General features: G+C 39.8%; 1 protein-coding gene across 5 annotated transcripts in view; it reads left to right on the forward strand.

The window, feature by feature from the left end:
* The window catches only part of LOC133414781 (potassium voltage-gated channel subfamily C member 1-like), a 77037-nt gene extending 62658 nt beyond the window's left edge, over positions 1–14379 (forward strand). The window contains exons 3-5 of one of the 5 annotated variants that reach the window (XM_061700396.1): positions 332–1193; positions 5929–6147; positions 14234–14379. In XM_061700396.1, the coding sequence (XP_061556380.1) occupies positions 332–1193; positions 5929–6147; positions 14234–14379 (1227 nt within the window). Of the gene's footprint in view, positions 1–331; positions 1194–5928; positions 6148–14207 lie in introns of all 5 variants that reach the window. The other 4 variants (XM_061700400.1, XM_061700397.1, XM_061700398.1 and 1 more) reach the window with 4 other exon arrangements.
* Positions 14380–22098: the final 7719 nt, after the last annotated feature.

Below are 22098 nucleotides of genomic sequence, written 5' to 3' on the forward strand. Positions count from 1 at the left end.
TTTCCTCCCTCTTCTGTGAATGTTTACATTATTTTTAATAAAAATATTCCCAAGGGTTCGCATACTTTTCCCAACCACTGTATTACCTCTTAGGTTACTCAAGTTATGTACTTGAAAAATTTCACTCTCGCAACATTGCAGTCATTAAAAAGAATGAAGTTTTGGAAATTGCAAATATTAATCTCTAGTTTTCCATTATTATTTAAATGTTTTCTCTGGCATGCTTGTGTTAATTTCAGATTTATATTGTTGCAATGAAGTAAAACGTGAAGGAGTGAATTAATGATTTTTTTTGTTCAATATTATTATCTGTGTTGCTTCCACTTTACAGATAGTGTTTGAAGTGGTCACAGATGGATGGCTGACATATGTTGAGGGTGTCTGCGTCATTTGGTTCACAATTGAGGTGCTGCTGCGCGTTATCTTCTGCCCTGACAAAACAGAGTTCTTCCGCAGCACCCTGAACATCATAGACTTTGTGGCCATTGTGCCCTTTTATCTGGAGGTGGCGCTTAGTGGCCTTTCCTCCAAAACAGCCAAAGATGTGCTCAGCTTCCTGCGTGTGGTGCGCTTTGTTCGAATTCTTCGCATATTCAAGCTCACTCGCCACTTTGTCGGTTTGCGGGTCCTGGGCCATACTCTGAGGGCAAGCACCAATGAGTTCCTCCTGCTCATCATATTCCTGGCACTCGGGGTCCTCATCTTTGCAACTATGATTTACTACGCTGAACGTGTAGGTGCTGACCCGGAGGATCCAACTGCTGGTCTCCACACAGACTTTAAGAACATTCCCATTGGGTTTTGGTGGGCAGTGGTGACCATGACAACACTGGGCTATGGAGATATGTATCCGAAGACGTGGTCAGGAATGTTGGTGGGCGCCCTCTGTGCCTTGGCTGGTGTGTTGACCATCGCTATGCCTGTTCCTGTCATTGTCAACAACTTTGGTATGTACTACTCCCTGGCCATGGCTAAGCAAAAGCTCCCCAAGAAGAGGAACAAGCATATACCCCGACCCCCACAGCCAGGCAGTCCCAACTACTGTAAACCAGACGCTCTCGCCATGGCAACCGCCTCGCCGCACAGGCTAATGGGCAATGTTCTGGGGCCTGGCATGGTGGGATCTGGCAGCATGATGGGTGCTGGAGATTGTCCACTTGCACAGGAGGAGATCATTGAAATCAACAGGGCAGGTATGTTATCAACAGGAAATTAGATCAGTTGTATTTGTTATAGTGCCTAGGCATACTGTTCGTATACTCTATTGTCCACATAGCCAATTATAGTGTATAGCAAATACTGTACTGTAATGACGTTGTGCAAGGCCCTGACCTCTGCCAAGGCTAAAAAAATCAGAATCTGAATCAGCACTACCACAATTGTTCACCAGCTAATCTGTATGAGACAACATATTGATATTGCAACAACGTCACTAAATAACCAATGAAAACAGCATTTTTTAAGCTTATCCACTACTCACTGCCCGGTTCACATTGTTTTTATGAAGAGGAAATAATCATGACATGGTAAAGACTTGAGCAGACTAGTGTTACTTTGTTTGAATAAGTTAATGTTTGTATTATTTTCGCTTGGTATAGACCAGTGGTTTTCGAACCAGGGTCCATTCCGGTCCTTCTATGATCCGTAAATTGGGGGTTGGCAAAATAATATGCAATAAATTATGTTTTGTCAGTTATTTAAACGTGCATACCTACATATGGGGACTAGAGTGCCACTAAAATAAATACAATATATTTAACGAAATACTCCACCCAATCTTAGCTTTGGGTTAATTAAATAGTCTGATATGATTGCGACATATCACATACTGTACGTCTGACATCCCTACCGTACATGTGTCCGGCATTTCTTTTTCCATGTACAGTTGTACAGGTGAGGCAAGGCGAAATATCTGTGGCTTGGAAACACATACCCCAGCCGGGTCTAAAGTTTCAAACGTCGATAAATCACTGACTTGTCAATGTTCAGCTCAATTGACTCTGAGAATGTTTTCCACCAGGCTCCTTTCTTGTCATACGGAAAGCAATGTGAAAATGATTCAGGTCCTGTATTTCTTAGCTTTTTAAAAACATAGCCATTAGAGCGGTCAGAAAAGTCGCTAAATATAATGACCAAATCACTAAGTTGGCAACACTGACTGTGCTTTTGTAAACTACTGTACTTCCTTTCTGGTCAAAGCCATGGAAACAGTGAACGTAAGCTAGCGATGGTGGATGTACAGTATTACCGTATTTTCGCGACCGTAAGGCGCACCGTATTAAAAGCCGCAGTCTCAGTTACAGGGTCTATTTCTGTATTTAACACATACATAAGGCGCACCATATTACTGGGCGCAGGCATGGTAAACATACGTTAGCTTAAAACATACGGTAGCAAGCATGCACGCTAAAACATATGCTAGCATTTAAAAAGACAGCGGGAGCAAAACTGAATTCGGTTGTACTTTATTGAAATATTTAACAATGTACTCATGTTATTTTTTTTTTATCAATCCTCATCCACAAATCCATCAAAGTCCTCATCTTTCTGTATCCTAAATGAACAGCTGGGGATGTTCTCCATCAAACACGCCTCTCGTCATTGTCGGAGTCATTCTCGTTGCTGGGGTTGTTCAGCAATGATGACGCCGTTTTCCTGCTTCCTCCACTTGCGAACCATGGATTCGTTGATGTTGACTTCTCTCGCGGCTGCTCGATTCCCCCATGTTCCTCCGCGTAACTGATAACTTGCAGTTTAAACTGTGCTTCGTATGCGTGTCTCTTCATAGGGGCCATTTTCGGGGGTCCTTAGTCAAACCAATGTTGTTTTGCACAATGCACATACCGGCACGATATACCTACTGGGGGCGTGCCTATAGCGTCCTCTTTCACGCGCACCCTTCCCACTCTTACGTCCGCATGCTGTCCTCCATCACGTCCGCCTTTCCTCTATATAAGCAGCATGTCGGCAGGAAATGCTCCCAGTCAGTCAAGCGGAGCGCTCATCAAAGTCATACAGCAACATTTGCAGATTTTGGAACTCGGTGCACACATAAGGCATGCCGCATTATAAGGCGCCCTGTCCATTTTGGAGAAAATTTACGACTTTTAAGTGCGCCTTATGGTCGTGAAAATACGGTATATAATTCATTCAATCAATACCTTTGATGTAGAAAGTGTTAATTTTTAAGCTCAGACGTATTTTGACATTTGGGAAATTGTAAATATGTTTAATATTTACAGTCGGTGAAGGCTTTAAATTTAGTTTATTTCTCAGAGCCAGGCGAATTCTTCTTTGCCCGGCCTTTGCTGCAGGTAGCTTCAATTGTTGCTTATTTGTGTGTCTTGCTGCTTTCACCATTGTCTTCCGTAAGTAAAAGGTATACTGCAGGCTTGAGATCAGCCATTGAAGAAAATTTAATGTATTTGACATCAAAAAGTCTTCAGTTGATTTTTGCATTAGTTTGCAGTAAAAAGACAAGTAGGGTAGATGGGAAAATGTATTCCTGAGTAAAATACAAGAAAGCCTTATTAGACTTTGCCAGAAAGCAAATAAAAAGCCCCACAAGTTCTGGAATGTGATTCTTTCGACAAATTAAACTCGTATCAGAATGATTTCAAGATAAAAGTTTGGCAAAGGATAGGGACAGCTTGTGAGTCAACAAAGCATACCTAACAAGTTGTCAAACATGGAAGAGGTATGTTATGGTACATGAGGTCTGTCAGAAAAGTTCCAGGTCAAGTGTAACAAAAGACATATTTCAACCCCAAACTGCAACCTATGTGTTTTCCCCAGTGGCATACAAAGGGAAGGCGGACAGTGCGGTGGCCCCAGGGGTGGCATCCAAATGGGGTTTTGGCAGCATCCACCGATAAGTTTTCCCTGGCAAACGTTGTTAATAGGCACCCAAAAACCTTGCTAACCTCTGTCGTTGATTGCTTTTGGGGGGCATCTAAATTGAATCCGGCCCCGGGCAGCGAGTAAGCTTGCCACGCCAGTGGTTTTCCCCTTGTATATGGGCCAGCACATCTATGAAGAAATCCTGTGGTGTTTGCTTCATTAATGCGAGGGTAGAGGCGCTCATAGCTGCTTCACCATGACAATTTGCCTGCTCACAATGTCCTAAGCGTCCGACAGTTCCTGGCTGAGAAGAACATCGCCGTGCTGGAGCAACCTCTCTACTCACGTGACCTGGCCCGGTGTGATGTTTTTTCCTCTTTTTCAAGCTCAAGGTGCTCTTTAAGGGAACCCATTTTGAAGACGATGGGTCTTATCGTTTGAAGACGATGGGTCCTATCTTGATGTCCTCTAGGACATCAAGATAGGAAAGAAGGCTCAGCGAAGTGTATTACACTCCAGGGGGATTACTTCTAAGGGGAAAATGTGTAGTTTTTAATTTGGTGTGAAATATGTGGCACTAGTCCTGCAACCTTTCTGACAAACCTTGTAGGTATTTGTGGCTACTAATGTAAATTGCTCACTAGTGTTTAGTGATGATGTGACTACCAATTGTGAGAGTGGTAAAGTGTATTGGGCTTTATTCTCGGCTCACATTCAGCAGAAGGCTCCAAAACAGAGAGAATATTTTACAATGCAGATAATAACTACTTTAAACAGATAATAATGACTCTAAACCAGGGGTGGATCCAGGGGGTGGCCTGTGGTGGCCACGTGTGTTGGGAATGATCTGGAAAATATTTCCGGTCACAGTTCGATCAGCCACTTCACGCCCCGCCCTTCCCCTCCCCATTAACGAGCGGTTTTCAAGGGGCAAAAAGTATGATGAGCACCGCCCGTTGGCGATTGGTTTTCAATGGTCAAAAACTTCGATCAGCACATACCCCCACCCCATTTGTCGACCATTTGATTTCATGCCCCCCCACTGAAAAATTCCTGACTCTGCCCCTGCTCTATGTGCAATTAACATAATACTTCTTAGCTAAAATAAATGGTATATTCTTCAATGACTGAATCAGTAACCTGATATCTAACAAATAGACTAGAGTACAGCTTTTACTGATGGAAGACATGTAAGCCGCAAGACCAACAAACAAAAAGCGAGTGGAGTGGAGTGTGTTTGACTGCAGTGAAGTGCTGGTAAAATATCTCCAGAGAGGAAATTCAGATCTTGGTGATCTCTATGGGCTCGAGTCTTCAAGCACTCATTGAATGCAAATGATTTTTATTCAAGTATTACAAACTGCCTCACAGTCAGGAGGTTTTGGATTCAAATAAATGCTTCAAATTATATGTTTTTGAACCCCCGTAAATTATTGCGGAAAGTCTATACTTTAATCACATCTTGATTGTTTTAGTTCAATTCCGTATGATTGAGGTTGAGGGTTGAAAACTCATACAAACCCTGACAAAGTACAAAAACCTATGGATCTAACTACTGTACATAGCCTGAATATTGATGCTGCAGTATTTCCTTTCAAGTGTGTTGTAATTTGAACTCTTTAGTCAAAAGAGTGTGGAACTTTGTGTTTGCTCCCTTCTGGCCTGTGACTGCTAAGCTTTTAAATTTCACCAGATAAATGACAGCTGTGTTAAAACCTACAAACACTTTTCCCCATTGATCCATGCGCTTGAGTAGTACAGTCTGAATGTTCAAACTTTGTCTGCACCCCACTCTAGAGCAGTGTTGGTCATGTGATTAGACCCAACCATCCAGGCTCCCTTACTCCCTACCTCTTCTTTCTCTTCTTTGTTTCCCATTATCCTTTTTTTTCTACTTCCAGCACCCTGTTTTTCCTAACCATTTTTGTTTATGTTTTGTCCTGGTGTTTATCTCCTTGTTACACCATCTCATATGCCACCTTTAATTCCTATCTCATGTTCCCATATTTACTGATTTTGTGCTCTCAATGTTCCTTTTCTCTCTTCTTCTACCTCTTTATTTCTCCCTCCCCCCACCCCCACCCCCAGACTCCAAGCAAAAGGGAGATGCAGCAGCTAATGCAGCAGCGCTGGCTAATGAAGACTGCCCCACCATTGACCAGGTTTTGGGGGATGACCGCAGCCCAGCCATCAGGGGCCACGGTTCCACCACCAGCCGCGAACGCTACCCGCACGATCGGGCCTGCTTCCTACTGAGTGCTGGGGAATTCCAGCGTACAACAGATGGCAACGTTCGAAAAGGTAGGAGCAGCAAATGGCTTTACCTGGAGGTTGACAGCACACTGTTTCTAGACACGTATAGTTTTGGCTGGCATGTACTGACAATGGTGTTTTTCGTTATTTACATCAATGATTGGAATTACATCCCAAACAAACACACGTAAATATAATGTGTTGCATAGTAACAATAACAATAATAATAATCATTATTATTATTGTTATTCACACACCTTACACAAAGTGTGCAATAAATACTTAAAATTCATCTTCACACACATGCACACACGCATACACACAAATTTTATTCACTTCACTTTTCTGTACTCCAGAGACACTTTGTCGAGGTAGTTTAAATTATAGATCAGTTTAAATGACATCAAGACATCTCGTCACCATAGATAATTACTGACATCAGTTTTTTTTTTATTCCTTCTATCTTGCATGTACTGTACATGTATATACGCTAAACAAATGTCATATAGTTAGATTTTATGTTTTGAAGTTGTTTTAAAGAGGATGTTCATAATGTTTAATTTTGCATTTTTAGCCAAGCTGTCATCATGGCTCAGGTATGGAAAAGCAGAAACAGAAACGCATTATAAACATAAAACCAGGGTAATAATCAGCATGTTTATATGTAAAATTACTAGGACAACGTTTTCTATATTTGAGGTATTTTTATTACTTTTACAATGTCATCTTATTCATTTGGAAAGTGTCATCCCATTCACATCGTGATTTCACAATATCAGGAATGACTTCAGCTCCAGTAGCTTTCCCAAGAATACTCGAAAATGGCTGCAAGGGAACTGGGAATTGAGCCTTGAACCTTCAAATGAGAGAGAATAACTCAAGGACCTGAACCGAGACAATTATTCTCCTTCCTGGCATGTATCCCACTTCTGTTAACCTACGTGCATTTAAACCCATTCGAAATTATCTCAGTTCATTAACCAGTCTTACGATCACTGTCCATGCAAGGTGTACTGCTCCACTACTTTTTGGAAAAACATTATTAAATGCAGTACCCATCTTATAGTATTCAGTGGCAGCAAACACAGCATAGCCTGTCGTGATTTGTAAAATAATTATTTCAAAATACAAATAAGAATGTCTACCAACAGGCTCTATCTGTCAGAGCATGGTGAAGACCTTAATAACTTGTGAAGTAATGCTGAGGATGTGAGTTCAAGCCTCACTTGGTGCAGTGAAGCTTGATCTTAGAGGATGGCACTGAACCCAAGTTAATAGCCCTACAGTTAGTGTGAACAAGAATAAAACAAAGGCACACATCGAAAACATTTGAACACATTTTATCTTTAATACAAAATAATGTTTCCGTCTTAAATATGCCCACACCACACTTGTCCCCTCATCATGTTTGTAGGGCTGCCTTCCACCATTTTTGTAGCCTTGTGACATCGGCTTGTGGCTTTTGTCATCTTGTTGTCTGAGTCATGTCATGCACTTCTTCCTGTTCTTTGAGATTTGCATATTCTTTCTCCACTTGTTTGCTGTTAGACTTGGTTTGTACACTGGATTAGAGAGATCGTAAAACCACTACTCTCAGATACTTTATTTATTAAACTGTAGAACCATTTAACGTCTATTTAGTATTCTGGTATTGTTGTTCATTTGTTTTCATTAGGAAAAGTTACAGGGTTACAGGACTGTACGGTAAACAGTTCAATATTTTAAAAAGTAGATTTCTCTAAATGGCGGCACGGTGGACAACTGGTTAGAGCGTCAGCCTCACAGTTCTGAGGACCCGGGTTCAATCCGCCTGTGTGGAGTTTGCATGACCCGGGTTCAATCCGCCTGTGTGGAGTTTGCATGTTCTCCCCGTGCCTGCGTGGGTTTTCTCCGGGCACTCCGGTTTCCTCCCACATCCCAAAAACATGCATTAATTGGAGACTCTAAATTGCCCGTAGGCATGACTGTGAGTGCAAATGGTTGTTTGTTTCTATGTGCCCTGCGATTGGCTGGAAAACCAGTTCAGAGTGTACCCCGCCTCCTGCCCGATGACAGCTGGAATAGGCTCCAGCACGCCCGCGACCCTAGTAAGGAGAAACGGCTCAGAAAATGGATGGATGGATGGATGGATGGATTTCTCTAAATGTCTAAATACTGCATTGCCCAATCTGCTCTGATCTAGGTATAATATTTTAGATAAAGAAACGTTCAGACTTTTACCCAAAACAATGTAATTATTATTATACCTACAGTGCAGTAAAAACAATACTACATGTGAGGAAAATTGTTTTTTATCACATCTTGTCGAATGACACACCTTCAAGATTTAAGATCGAAGCCATTCATTCTTAGTTGTTTTTTTTAACCCCCTCATGGTTGCAATCATCTAATAAAAGTGATATTATTTGGACTTTTTACTCAAAACATGAACTATACTGTGTATTCATACATTACTATTGTTCATGATTGATTTCCACATCGTGTTCGGTGGGGCATCTGAAAAAAAAGAAATCCATTCATAATCTGTAATTATAAATCCAAGAAAGAAATTGTCTGATTCAACTAATTTCAGGCAGATCTCCTCTTTTAAGGCATTTACTACATTGAAAATTAAACCACATGCCGACATTAAACAGACTAATCACGCAGATTCCCGAAATCCGATTATCTATCCCACCACCCCCACCCCCAACCCCTCCCATACACACAATCATCACATTTTTGTGGTTAGGTGTGTACAGGAGTGTTTAGAATGCAGGTTTGTTCATTTGTTAGACTGATCCTACAGTACCTTTATAATGCTGCCTTTAGGTAAGCAGGTCAAGAGGGTATTGCGGGTCAAAGCTTTTAAGGTTCATGATTGCATGTTGTTGTTGTTTGTTGTTGTGTTCCTGTTCACGCTCTAGTTTGTGACAAGTCACGTGTTTGCACAAAGTACGTTGTTTGTTTGTCGTCCCAGTTACATGATCCATCACTCCGTTTTTCAGCCTGTTTTTTTCTCTATTATTTTCTATGTTGGTCCATCTCTGTATGTCTTTTCCTTTTTTCATCTGTCTTCCCCTCATTCTGCTCTTCCTCCTCCTCCTCAAACCCCCGTCTCTTCTCACTCTGGTACCTAAAAATAGGTGGCTCCAAAAAGATAAAGAGTTGGGATGATTTTCTCATAGTATACATGAACAAAACATTCTTATTTTATTGTTTTAGTTGCAAATTCTACAGCATAAATTATTTAATTGTTAGAAAATGTTACTATTCAGCAAGATTAAATTGATATGATCATGAGAGAGATATTATTGTTATTACAGGAAAAATTGAATTAAACATAATGATGGGTGCCAAAGTGAAAGTGGCCAATTTGTACTGGTAGGCGCATTGTTGTGCCAGGCCAGTGAGAGCTGGTGGTTGATTGGTTGGTCTTGTCTTCTCTTTCTCCTCTGGAACTGAGCCCAGAACAGTTTTTATATCATAGTCCTCTGAGTGCACTGCCTATTTTACAGAGGACTTCACTCCAAAATTGCATTACAGACTGGCAGGATTTTATTGGGAACCATTTTGATTTATGCCAAAATATAAACAACATTAAATTTTCTACTAATTGATGTCACATGGCGCTTTTCTGCCTTCAAAGAGTGATTTCTGATCGCTTAGGTAATTCAGTGGTCTGTAGTTGGCGTGTTAAATAAAGGGTGTATTTCAAGTGCTACATAAATCAAGTTTGTTGCAAACTGACACACAGAAGAAAGATAAATACTGCCCCAAAGATTAAAAAAACAAAAAACAAACAAACAAAAACAAAAAACAGTCATTAGTAAGTACAACAAGCTGTACTGGCTAGCATAGCAGTGGATTACTATATTGATCCTGTACCATCCTCTTCAGCTGTCAGATGTGACTTCAGATTTTGACTTTTTAATTGTCCTAATCTTTCATTTATTGTTTTTCTTCATGTGACTGAAGAAAAAAACTACCGACATATCTGGCATTATATGTGGTTGCAGGAAAAAAAAAAAAAGGCTTTACATATTTTATTTGTGCTCTTCGATGACTGGTCAACTGGACAACTGAACTGTATTAAGCCACTGTAACATATGCACAGTTTGGGAATCACTGCGCTAAACTATTTATTGGCTCCAAAGACAGTCCCTTCAGTTTTGTCTTGCAAAATCCAGACATTCAGTTAATTCTTTGCAGCCTCAATGCTGCTCTTTACACAACAAATTAAGCCATGCATACACTGTATAATTGAAGTGTTTTTTAAATTCCATTTCACACTACTTATATAGTGACAGTGTAATTGACTGAGAGTCACGACTTCACTGATCACACATCGCGTTCAGATTGTTGTTGTTCCACCAAGTACGCATTTCAAAATGCCAATACTAATTGGCATCCTAATGCTAATAAAAAAGAAACATGTTTGACTGCTGATTAAAACACCTTACAAATTAATAAACATGCTGATTTCTGACTTCTCTCAAATACAATTTGTCAACTTAATGTGGCCAAATAACTTATGCAGAATTTTTAATTGTACAGTATTGTCATTTAGGTTATGCAATAGAGATGCAAAAGAAAAAAAAAAGAAAGAAAAAGAAATCAGATTGATTTCAGCAGCATTTTACATGGAAGTTCTGATATGTAACCAGATCCAGTTTGCCGTATAGCGTTTCACTTTTGAATGGAAGTCCCCACAACTTTATTTGTTAGCATTTTATGCACAGCCGAGTGTTAAAGCATGAAGGATATTTATTGGGGAAAAAAATAAGTATGCATCCACTTTCTCATTTGTTAAATGCATTGCGACACTAGTATTGTGGAACATTAGCTAGATTCACCCTTTGAAAATTATTTGTCTTTGTATAATATAATATATATATATATATATATATATATATATATATATATAATATATAATATACACGTCATATGAAAAAAAAAATTTATATAGGGATTATTTTTTTTGTGAATTACAACACAGGGGAGCATATCGCTGTGGTAATATTTTAAGAAAGATAGTTGCGCAGCGCGGCCAGTGCTTATACATTCCCTCCTCCTGAACATCATTGACAGGCAGTCGGCATACAGCACATGTGATGAGAAATCTAATCAGTAAGTGGCTGGAGCTAAAACAAGAAAATGGGATGCTGCATTAATCACTCACCGAGTTTTATGTTCTCTCTGACTGTCACCCTGTCTCCATAATTCCTTATCTAGACCTATCCTCATCCTCTTCACTGTAGAAACATTATTGATTATCTACAGTCGCCAACAGATTGGTCTGAACTGACTCTTGAGGGTTACTGAGAGGCCCAAAAGCCGCAGCAGCCTCGTTTGGCTGAAACGTAGTGCCAGGTGAGATTTCGAGCATTTCCCCCCCCCCTGTATACAAGTATTGTTAAGTTTTGTCACAGTATCCGTGTCAGGGGGATGGGGCTGCTGTGTCCCAGAGTTTCAAAAGACACTACGTTTTGGCCCACAGTTTACCACGGATGCCAGACGCACGTTTGTTGTCCCAGCAGAGTTGACTGAAGCTCCTCTGCCAGGCCTAGCTCCGGAGTCGACGTAAGCGCAAGGAGGCACATGTATACCCTACTGCCAATCAATAAATGCCTGATTGAGTACTGTCAAGTCTAGTTGCGGACACTAGGGGTCGCACAGCTAATTATTTTTCGTAGTCGACCCTAATGTGATGAGAATCAAAGTCGATTGGTCGATAACGTTATTGATATTTCTTCAGTACAGTAGAGTGGTCCCCAATTATGTTTGCGCCTCAGGCTGGTAGCACCTGAAGACATATCTTTACAGACCGCTACAGGAACAAATAAAAACAAATGACAAAAATAAAACTTTTCATTACGCTTAATGTAGTTGTTGTAATTAGTGGGACTCCTGCGCATGTTTCACTGTTTCTATTTCACTTGGGGTTTTATCGTATTGAGGATAGACTTGGAGAGTTTGTAAGTGACCGTGCTACCGCTCTCATTTTTGGTAAGGTATTTTCACACGCTTGTAGTTGCGGTGAAATGGCATATGCTACACTGACGTTTGTGTCGTACAGCAAGTTTTAAGTGACACGAGTGTCAGGAGGTTGGCGCATGTTGTACAACTTATATGATGAAAAAGTTCTTATTAGCACACAGTTGTTGTCTGCATATTATTGGACATAACATTTTGGCGACAAAGATCGAGCTATACTCACGCTGCTGCGCGGATTATCTTTCATTAGCCACGGTTACAAATCAATTAGTCAAAAGTCCACTGTATATTGGCTGCATGAAAGATGAGATGCTAAAAACACATTACTAGCGATTTGTCAACTTTAAGCTTTTAATGTTTATGAAGAGTAGTAAAGCCGACTCATCAGCTAGTCTATATAAACCCAGTTATAACCGCCGCATGTAACCCGTTTTACTCTGGATTACTATTTTTTTTTTTTTTTTGCATCTGCACCGTGACCGCCGTGGGAAATGTTTTGACACATTAAACAAACCAGTCACGGCCTGTCACGTTTTCCCAGCCCATTTGTTTTGTTTTTGAAAGAAAATTATTATTTATAATAAAAACAGAGTTAAAGGTTGTAGATTTAAACACTAAAATGTTCAACCAAACAAAGTCATTTTATCTGATGAAAGCCTGCAAGCTTAATGCTAACATATAATACAAAATGCCATAGCCAGGTAATGGAGATGTCATAGTAACAATTAACCTCTAAACAACTGCTACTGCCTGCACGGTGGGGGAACTGGTTAGCACATCTGCCTCACAGTTCTGGGGACCGGGGTTCAAATCCCGGCCCCGCCTGTGTGGAGTTTGGATGTTCTCCCCGTGCCTGCGTGGGTTTTCTCCGGGAACTCCGGTTTCCTCCCACATCCAAAACATGTGTGGTAGGTTGATTGAAGACTCTAAATTGCCCATAGGTGTGAATGTGAGTGTGAATGCTTGTTTGTTTCTAAGTGCCCTGCGATTGGCTGGCGACCGGTTAAGGGTTGTACCCCGCCTCCTGCCCGAAGATAGCTGGGATAGGCTCCGGCAGCCCGCGACCCTAGTAAGGATAAGCGGTAAAGAAAATGGATGGATGGATGGACTACTTTAACACACGGAGCAGCAGCATACTGTACAACATTACAAACCCATGCATATTTCTATACCGCTTGTCTTCATTTGGATCGCTGGTGAGTTGGAGCCTATCCCAGTTGATTCTGGCTTGAGGGGTAAATTCAGGACTGCTCGCCAACCAATTGCTGGGAACACATAGACAAATTACCAATCCCACACACATTCATGTGGACAATTTAGAGTCTTCAATGAACCTAACATGCATTTTTGGGGGAATATACGAGGAGGCTGGAGTACCCGGACAAAAGCCACACAAATACGAGGAGAAAAATGCAAACTCTACATATAAGAGTCGATATTTAGACCCCAAACCTCAGAACTGCAAGATAGACATGCTACCCACTCTTGCACCGTTCCATAAATATGCTATAAGCAATATACTGTAGACATAAAATTTAGGATTGCAGCGCTGGCAAAGTGAAATCTGTATGAGCTCAGTTCCAGATGACTTACCCATGCATATGTTGCTGGCCACAGTTCTTGTTCTTAAGTGAACAGGTGCCACTAGATACTTTGGGTTAGTGTGTGTTGTCCAGTAGAGATGCACCAAAAAAGGACAACAAATATTGAATTTTCAAAAACAGTAGGAGATTTGTGGATTTGTATTAAACAATTGTATCATCCCTTGGACACAGTTGTGCCATGCAAATCTATGTGTTCAAGGGATGTTGTGGCAACTGATTTTTGTAACCCATGTTTCTGTTTTGTCCTGTGTCTGTCCGTCCATCTGTTTGTCCCTCTGTCTACCTGTCTGCCTTTTCCAACTTCCTCCTTTGGTCTAAACTATTTAATTTCTTTGGGCTGTTTTTTTTTTTTTTTTTTTAAACTTGACAAATGCTTGTTCGTTATATTACTGTTTCTAATGTGTGCTGCTGTCATGTATACATACACGTATTTAACTTCTGTTTACTTTGAAATTTACATTTCAATCCCATAACACACATTGCTTACATTACTACTTTTGTCATGAAAATATGAATGCTCATTGTGGTCGACATGTGCATCTCATGTTATGTAACCACAGGTTATGAGAAATCCCGCAGCCTAAATAACATTTCTGGGATGTCGGGTGCCCCACTGCGCCTCACCCCTATCACCAACTCCACCTTTGAGCCTTTCGAGTCACCTGGCCTTAGGCGATGCCACTCCCCCATCCCTTCCATCTTGTAGTACAGTATAGCTAACAAGGAAACATCACAATACACAACTATACAGTACATTTACATGTGTGTGGTGAAAAACAAAAACATGGAAGGTGTACCTCATGGACACCTTATCCATCTCAGCTACACTATCATCAAGATAGAAACAATGAATTACAGTTGTTCTGGCTCTATATAGAAATATATATCATTTTAATAAATATTCATGTCCCAAATTACAGTCTCAAAACCCTCCTGAATATATTGAGATAGGTAATTGGATTTACAGATGTATTTTTAAATACTCTAACATACCTGACTGACTAATAAGGACAGAGGCTAGGTTAGTTTCGGTTTATACTGTATAATAGCTAAATAGCTTTCTTGTGCTACTTCTAGCCCCTGTGTCCATTGCACCTGCACTTGCAATGATTTATGCTGTTTTTACATTTTGACTTGTTTAAACGGAACTTGTGGTTAGAGTAGTTCAATCTTGTGTGAACAACACCAACAAAACACTAGATTGAAAACAGCTGGACTGAAATGTCCCATTGTTGGAGATTTAGTACAACTAATACAGTCCCTTGGAATGAACATGGCCCTAATTATTGCATTTATTAGATACCACCCAATAGAGCAGTGGATTAATGTACTATAATGATGCAATTGTACAGAGAACAAGTACTAGATGTCTTCTTACATACTGTATGTACAGTATGTGGTGAAGCTCTTTAGGTTAATTTGGATTTTTCTCAGTGCAAAACCAAATTGAACCAAATGCACCATGTTCGCATGCTTATCAACACATTTGCACCAGAGCTACAGAATCTCAAAATTGAAACTTGGATATACTTTACATTGCCATAGAAGCTGTACACTGACTACTCTAAATTATGTCCAAGTTTCATTTTAAAATATTTTCTCTTGAGCAGATATAATAAATTGTTGCTAAAATATGAAGGAAATATTAACTTTTGTGAAATAGTATATTTGTTGATTTTGAGAATGCCCTGAGACATGAAATAAACCCCAGAAGACACGCACACAGATAAAAACACACACAGACGGAAATCTACAGCATGTGTTTTAATTCCTGAAGTCAATAACATAAAAAAATAATAGTATATATTTACAAGTAGATTGAAAAAAAAAAAAAAAAGAAATTACAGGTAAAAAAAACATATCAGAAAAAAATGAAGCTGTGGCACTACCTTCGATATGAAGTCAAATGAAAGCCACACTATTAGATGCACGCAGCACAGTTCTTGTTCTCACTTAGTCCAGTGAAGAAGAAGATAGAGAGTCTGAATAGTTGCATTGTGTACCTGCAATATAAAATAAATAATATATATGAGCTTTCTCCTGCTTCCAACTCGGGCCTCTCGCTAAAGCGCACTAAACATGCAAGGCATGTCGCAGGAGAAAGGGAGAAAAGTATTGGACGCAATGCGTCATTAATTGCCGATGGACCCTGAACTTGGGAACCCAATGGGCTTGGTTTGGAGGTATTGGGAAGAAATAATGTCCTCTAGTTTAATTTTTATCCTCTTTAGTAGGGACAGTAATTCTAGACTCGTTTAGACACACTTTAAACCTCTTAAAGGTGTTCCAATAAACCTAACAGAGAAATACAAATTACTCATTGTCTTTATTTGTCCACCAAGAATAGTATATACATATTAAAGTAAACAGCTTTATAAGAGTTCTCATGTCACACATATTCATATTTGAAGCTAATCTTCGTAGCTTCCCTGTTTTCCGTTTGCTGTTATTGACGTGTCAAATCTCTTTTGTTATTAATACACAAAGCTTCATCAATCAATGCCTGACGATACATCTTACTCATCATCATACTGGGATTGTAACCTTGGGTGAATTGATGTCAAACACAACTCTACAATTGGTAATGCATACAGGAAGGTCGCTACCTTTATTTTAGTGAGTCACACGCCATACATTTTGGCAGTCACGGTCACAGAAAAGTATGGGATGCCTGGGGAGCAAAGTTGCTGAATCACCCCCACATGCTCCCTGTGTGCTCTCACCTGACATCTCAGTAAAAGACTGAGCTGCATAGTTGACATATGAATGAGCTTTTTAATTTGTGAGTCGGTACTAATCAATAATAATAATGATTTAAAAAAAAAAAGAAAAAGTGGATTTATCTTATTTCTTGTGAAAACATTGCACTGTACTCATTTAAGACAGTTTTTTCAAAATTTTCAGCAAGGCATAAAGATCTTATTTTAAGAATTGTATCAAGTCGATTCAGCCTAGTTCAATTGGCAGATTTATTTATTTTTTAAATAAGTGAAAAGAAATGTTACTAGAACTAGAATGAATTGATGACTTCTTGTGACAGCTCCATGAGCAAATGAAAAAATAGGAGGAAGAAAAACATGTTTTCAGGGTTTTGTTTCTGCATTAATAGTCTTGAAAAGAAAAAAGCTGCATGTGCACAACAAAAAGGAGATTTGAATGTGTTACTGAAACAATATAATGCAAATGTTCTCTTGTTTTTATTGGTAAAGCAGTGAACCCATAATTTCCTTTTAAAACAATAAATAAACACTCATTTAGCAATTATTCAATATTTTTCTCCACTTTTTATCTTGAGGTGACAAGTGTAGTAACTCTGCAGCTCAGCCCATATACAAGAATCTCATCTCATCACCCATCACCACAAACAGCGATACAACTTTGCACTGAGTCCAGTGTGATTTGGCTGTGAGTGGCAATATTTTCAGTTTACGCCCTTTTTGGCTTCTCTTTCTTTCCCTGTTGTAACCCTCATTGAACTCCCACCCTGCCCTATCCCCGTCCCTCCTCTTCTGGCCATCCATCTCGTCTTGGCTGTGGAAATTCAGTCAGAGGCACCGTAAACGGCTACTGGAGCGACAGCCCGTGGTAGAGGAGAAATGGACAAAAGCAACACGGCCTGCGGGAAGATGAACTTGAAAAAAAGAGAGACATCTTTCAACATCCAAATATGCAAGTAGATCAAAGAGACTGCGCTGTGGGATCTGTGAGGTTGTGTTCTGACACAACCAGTGTGCACATGGATGTGTGTGTATGTGTGTGTTCATGTGCACATGCATCTACCTCTATACCTAGATGCACAAATGTCATCTTTTTTGAGAAGAGGAAAGAATACTACAAACTTTGTATTTATTGTTTGCATAATGCACCATCATGTCTTCTTCACAATGGGATGCCTGTTTCTCTGGTTTGGCATATAATGCATCACAATTGAAATTATTTATTTAATACTGATTAATGTATATGGCCTTTGGTTAAACCATTATGTTGTTGTACTCAGACTAACAAGGATTTAAAACTAAAACTATAAATACATCAGTCAGAAATATAACATAATTATTTGACAAAATTAATCCTCAAAAAGTTGGTTTCTGTTAATATTTTCTTTATATTTTTATGGTTGGTGTTCTGAGCACTTCAATGAGAAGATTGCCTGACAGGAAAAGGTAAACATTTTTACAGGAAAATTAGTTAATGTTCTATCAAATATGCTTATTTTCATTCTGGGCAAGATGGAGTGTTAAGGAGATCAATACTCGTCTTAAGTGCTAAAGTAGAGCCAGACATTAGAAGTGCTTTTTCATGATCGATTTGCCCTTGATTGTGCACCAATAAGGCAAATGTAGAACAAAGTGTTCATCAGGCAAATCTTGGAACTTTTGATGAGTCAACCTTACATTTCCTTTCAGCGTAATTTACTGTGCAAGATAGGTCCTCTTGTTTTTTTTCTTTCAGAGCGGCTTTAGATAGATTTCTCATTATAATCTTTGAAGGTAAACGAAATAGCTTATTTTGGAAAAATAACTTGCATAGTAGGACTTTCTGATGAAAGGTGCAGGAATATTGTGGTAAGTTGTACATGTACATACCAACGATTTGTACCTGCACAAATGTTGACCTGGGTAATTATGTCAGGGTGACTATACCCTGATTCAGTCAATTCAAGGCAGCTTTAACATGGACTGATTGAAATGCTATTTGGTCATGCAGGGTTTTATTGTACGTTCGTTGCACAATGTGGGCATGTTGGGCAACAGCTTCCATTTTTCCTGAGAAATCTAATGATTTATTTTGTCTTTTTTTATTGTTGTTTGGGTTCCTGACAAATATGTCACTTTTGTATGTAGCATCAACACTGTGCACACACAAAGACACACACATCAAGACCTGTTTCCCCAGTTTATACCTCTCACACCTAAGCCTCCTATCTCCACTTCATCACAGTGCGTGCCACTTTTGTCATAGTCATGTACATAAAATGTAAAATGTGCATTGTAGTTAACTCTGCATGGGTTTCCATTGCAAGCAATAAGGATTCTGGCATGAAAATAATGTGAGGGTGTTTGGTAAGATTTTAGTCTTGAGTTGTTTTTATATAGACTACCAGTTGTGTGTGTGAATGTGTGTTTTGGCATATGCATATGCACTGACAAAAGCATGAAAAAAAAATCTCTTTGAATGTAAGAAGAGGCGGGACATGCTGACATTATGCATGCCAATATGCTATGATGCTACTGGTCAGTAAAGACTAAATTAGGTACTGTAGCGGGGCTGGGCAGGGGTGGGAAAATTTATTTTTGCAGGATGGGATGGGGTTATATTTCTTAAGTATAGCAACTTTCTTATTAATCTTGAGAGACTTGTGATAAGAGAAACATTAACATGTTTAGCTTTTGATTTTCCCCTTTGTTTCTGTGCTTTATTATTATTATTTTTACAAAATATGCTACTCTGAAAGCCATGTGCTTGTCAGATTTATGCAAAGACATGTAGTAAATATGCACGAATGCAAAGATGTAAAAAAAAATATAAATTTTTTTCCATGAATGTTTGAATGTCTGCTCTTCTGCATGAAGACCATTCTCCCATCCAAGAGACTGCCCTACCAAAACTTCCTGTTCTTGTTTTTACTTCTTGTATTCATTATCTACTTTCTACATTATTTAATATTTCCATCTGTCAACACCTTAAATTGCTCGTTCAGGTGAGGTAAACATCTACAATGTAGTATACAAGAAATGAGGATCAGAAAACCTCAGCCTCTAACTTGGCAACAGAAACCTTTTACTACTTTACACCCTCATAGTTTTTCACTGAGCTTACCTGTATTTGATTATTACCAAACAAGTAATAATGTTATCTTTATAGTGAGATACAGATACACTCATGGTTGAATTTATTTAATTACAAGTAGGGTCATAATAATCATGTAATTTTTACAATGAGATACAGATAAACGCGACGTTGAATTGATTTATTTACAAGTTGTATACAGTTCAAAACTGAGCCAAAAATATGTTTTATTATTATTATTTAAAATGGAAACTCTGAACTAAAAATTCATACAAATGTCATACAATTTGGAGACCGACCAACATTTTTTGGGAAAAATGTCCCAAAGAATCTTGGTGTTTGATGCCACGCCAGACAAAAGTACTGTATATCTCGTTGGACTTAACCCCCATAAGGATTAACTCCATGTTTTGTGTTTTCTTTGGGTATTTTGTGCTTCCTTTGGGATGCCTGAAAAAAAAGGGTACTTGTGATAGCATAGAGGAAAAGAAGGATGGTGCCATTAGTTAGCTGTAAGTAGCTGTAGGCTTTACTGTAGCCACGTTCCGACAAGACGTTCCAGTTGGCTTTGGTACGCTACGCATTTTGTAAGCATTTCTACTGCTAATGTGAAGTCACCAGCGAGAAGTAAACAAGAAAAACTCTAGATCCGTAGTCTGTTGCAGCCCAAGTCATTTTCTTCATTTTGTATTGTGCCAAAGTAGCACACAGGGTTTTATTTAATTTCCCTTATGAATAAAGGAATAAAGTAACTATCCATCCTTTGCAGTGAACCCCTGCATTTGGCAATCACAAAGTTTGCCCCGTCGCAGATTTTTGGGTTTTGAGTTGATTTCCATTATTTGCTAAAAAAAAAAAAAAATAGAGACGAAGAAAACAATAACACCTATTTGCTGTTTTTGTGCTTAGGCCAATGCGATAGCACTATTGTTTGGCACCTCTAGTAGCATCTTGGTGTCATGAACATATGTTTATGTGAATTGAGGAGTTTCATCTAGACAGACATAGTACTTTGCCATCATCTTGTGGCATCAACAAGGAGGACACAGTCCCTATCTTCTGTTAATAGTGGTATTCATTGAATCTTATTCTTTAGACAAACCAAGTTATGAAAACTGAGTTGTAAAGAAGCAAATCACAAAATACACATTGGGGGACACAAGTACTTCCACTACTTCCAGCTTATTATTGAATCAAGAATAAAACAGACATTCATTTTCTACACTGCTTATCCTCACTAGGCATGTTAACAAAAATTGCTGATGTGAGGTAGCTACAGATTCCAATCCTAATTCAACGTGGAAGTGATAATTGTGTCAATCATACCGACAGACTTCAGTATCTTTTTTTTTTTTTTTTTTGGCCTGTTCGGTTGTTAAGTCAAGCAGAAAGGAAGAGCTGCATCCCTTTTATGACAAACAGTTTAGCTGTATCCCTTTTATGACAGAAAGGTTTTTTGTCACAGTGGACTTTTTAAGATGCTACTGTGGTTTCTTTGTATTCTGATGGATATTTATGGAGAATTACAGTTGTTCAGTGAAACAGAACAACTTTTTTAAAGGGTAGTGAGAGAAAAAACTGAATGAAAAGGTAACTAAATAATATCGGAAAAGAAGACAAAGCACTAGCTGTAAACAAGATGAGGAAAGTAAAATGACACATTGGATTCGAGTGTTGTATGGGTAAGTAGTGCTACACCCTGTGAGGGAAGGACAGGACAATACAGGACAGGACTGGACAGGACAGGGACAGGGGTCGTGGACCCGGCTGTACAACTGAAGAGTGGTGGGAGTGACTATGTAAATTATAAACATCTGTTGGACCAGGGTATACCCAAGCAATTTACATAGTGATAAGTTATTTGTCGCCTTGAGTGAGTGGCCCCATACCCAGCGAATGAGTCCCAGGGGTGTGTGTCTGCAGAGACATGCAAGTGAATTGACACCGTTTCGCATGCACAATAACCGTCAGAAGTCTCATGTAATTGCTGTGCCTGCACCGCAGGGGCTGAGGACCCCATCCCACCCAATCGAGAGGCGGGATCGGGCCCAAGAGTCCACCCGAGAGCGGCCTGGTGGACGGGACACCTCCCACACCAAGGGATCCAGGAAGGTCCACCGGCCACACCGAAGCGCCACGAAAAGCGGCCACCTGGAGGAGGCCGCAGGGAACCAATGCCACCTCCCCAGCCAAACCCCCCAAGAGCAAGGCACCCCCCACCAACCCACTAGGCCCACAATGTAGCCAGTCCTCGCCCAATCCAAAGGCGAGATCGTGTCCCCTGTTTGGTGGAAAGGAGAAAGGATTTGGGCGCCTGACAACGATAAGGGTGGCGACCAGGAGTGCAGCCACGGGGCATGAGAGGGGAGCCCGCACACCAACCAGCCATCCAGCCCGAGGGGCCCAGACCCAGGAGCACTGCCATGAGCCTAGTGACAACACCCACCCACCCCCGATACTATGACTGGCAGGTCCCCGACTTATGCCAATTTAGAGCAGTTGGAAATGACTAATAGAATAGTCTGGTGCAGTGACCATTGTGCTAATGACTTCAAGAAATGTATGCCGTTTTAAGTAACTAGTCAATTCTGCAAATGATGCAGATACTTCTTAAGCACATGAGTGGCCAATATTG

The sequence above is a fragment of the Phycodurus eques genome, chromosome 16 (genome assembly GCF_024500275.1).
Source record: "Phycodurus eques isolate BA_2022a chromosome 16, UOR_Pequ_1.1, whole genome shotgun sequence".
Lineage (NCBI taxonomy): Eukaryota > Metazoa > Chordata > Actinopteri > Syngnathiformes > Syngnathidae > Phycodurus > Phycodurus eques.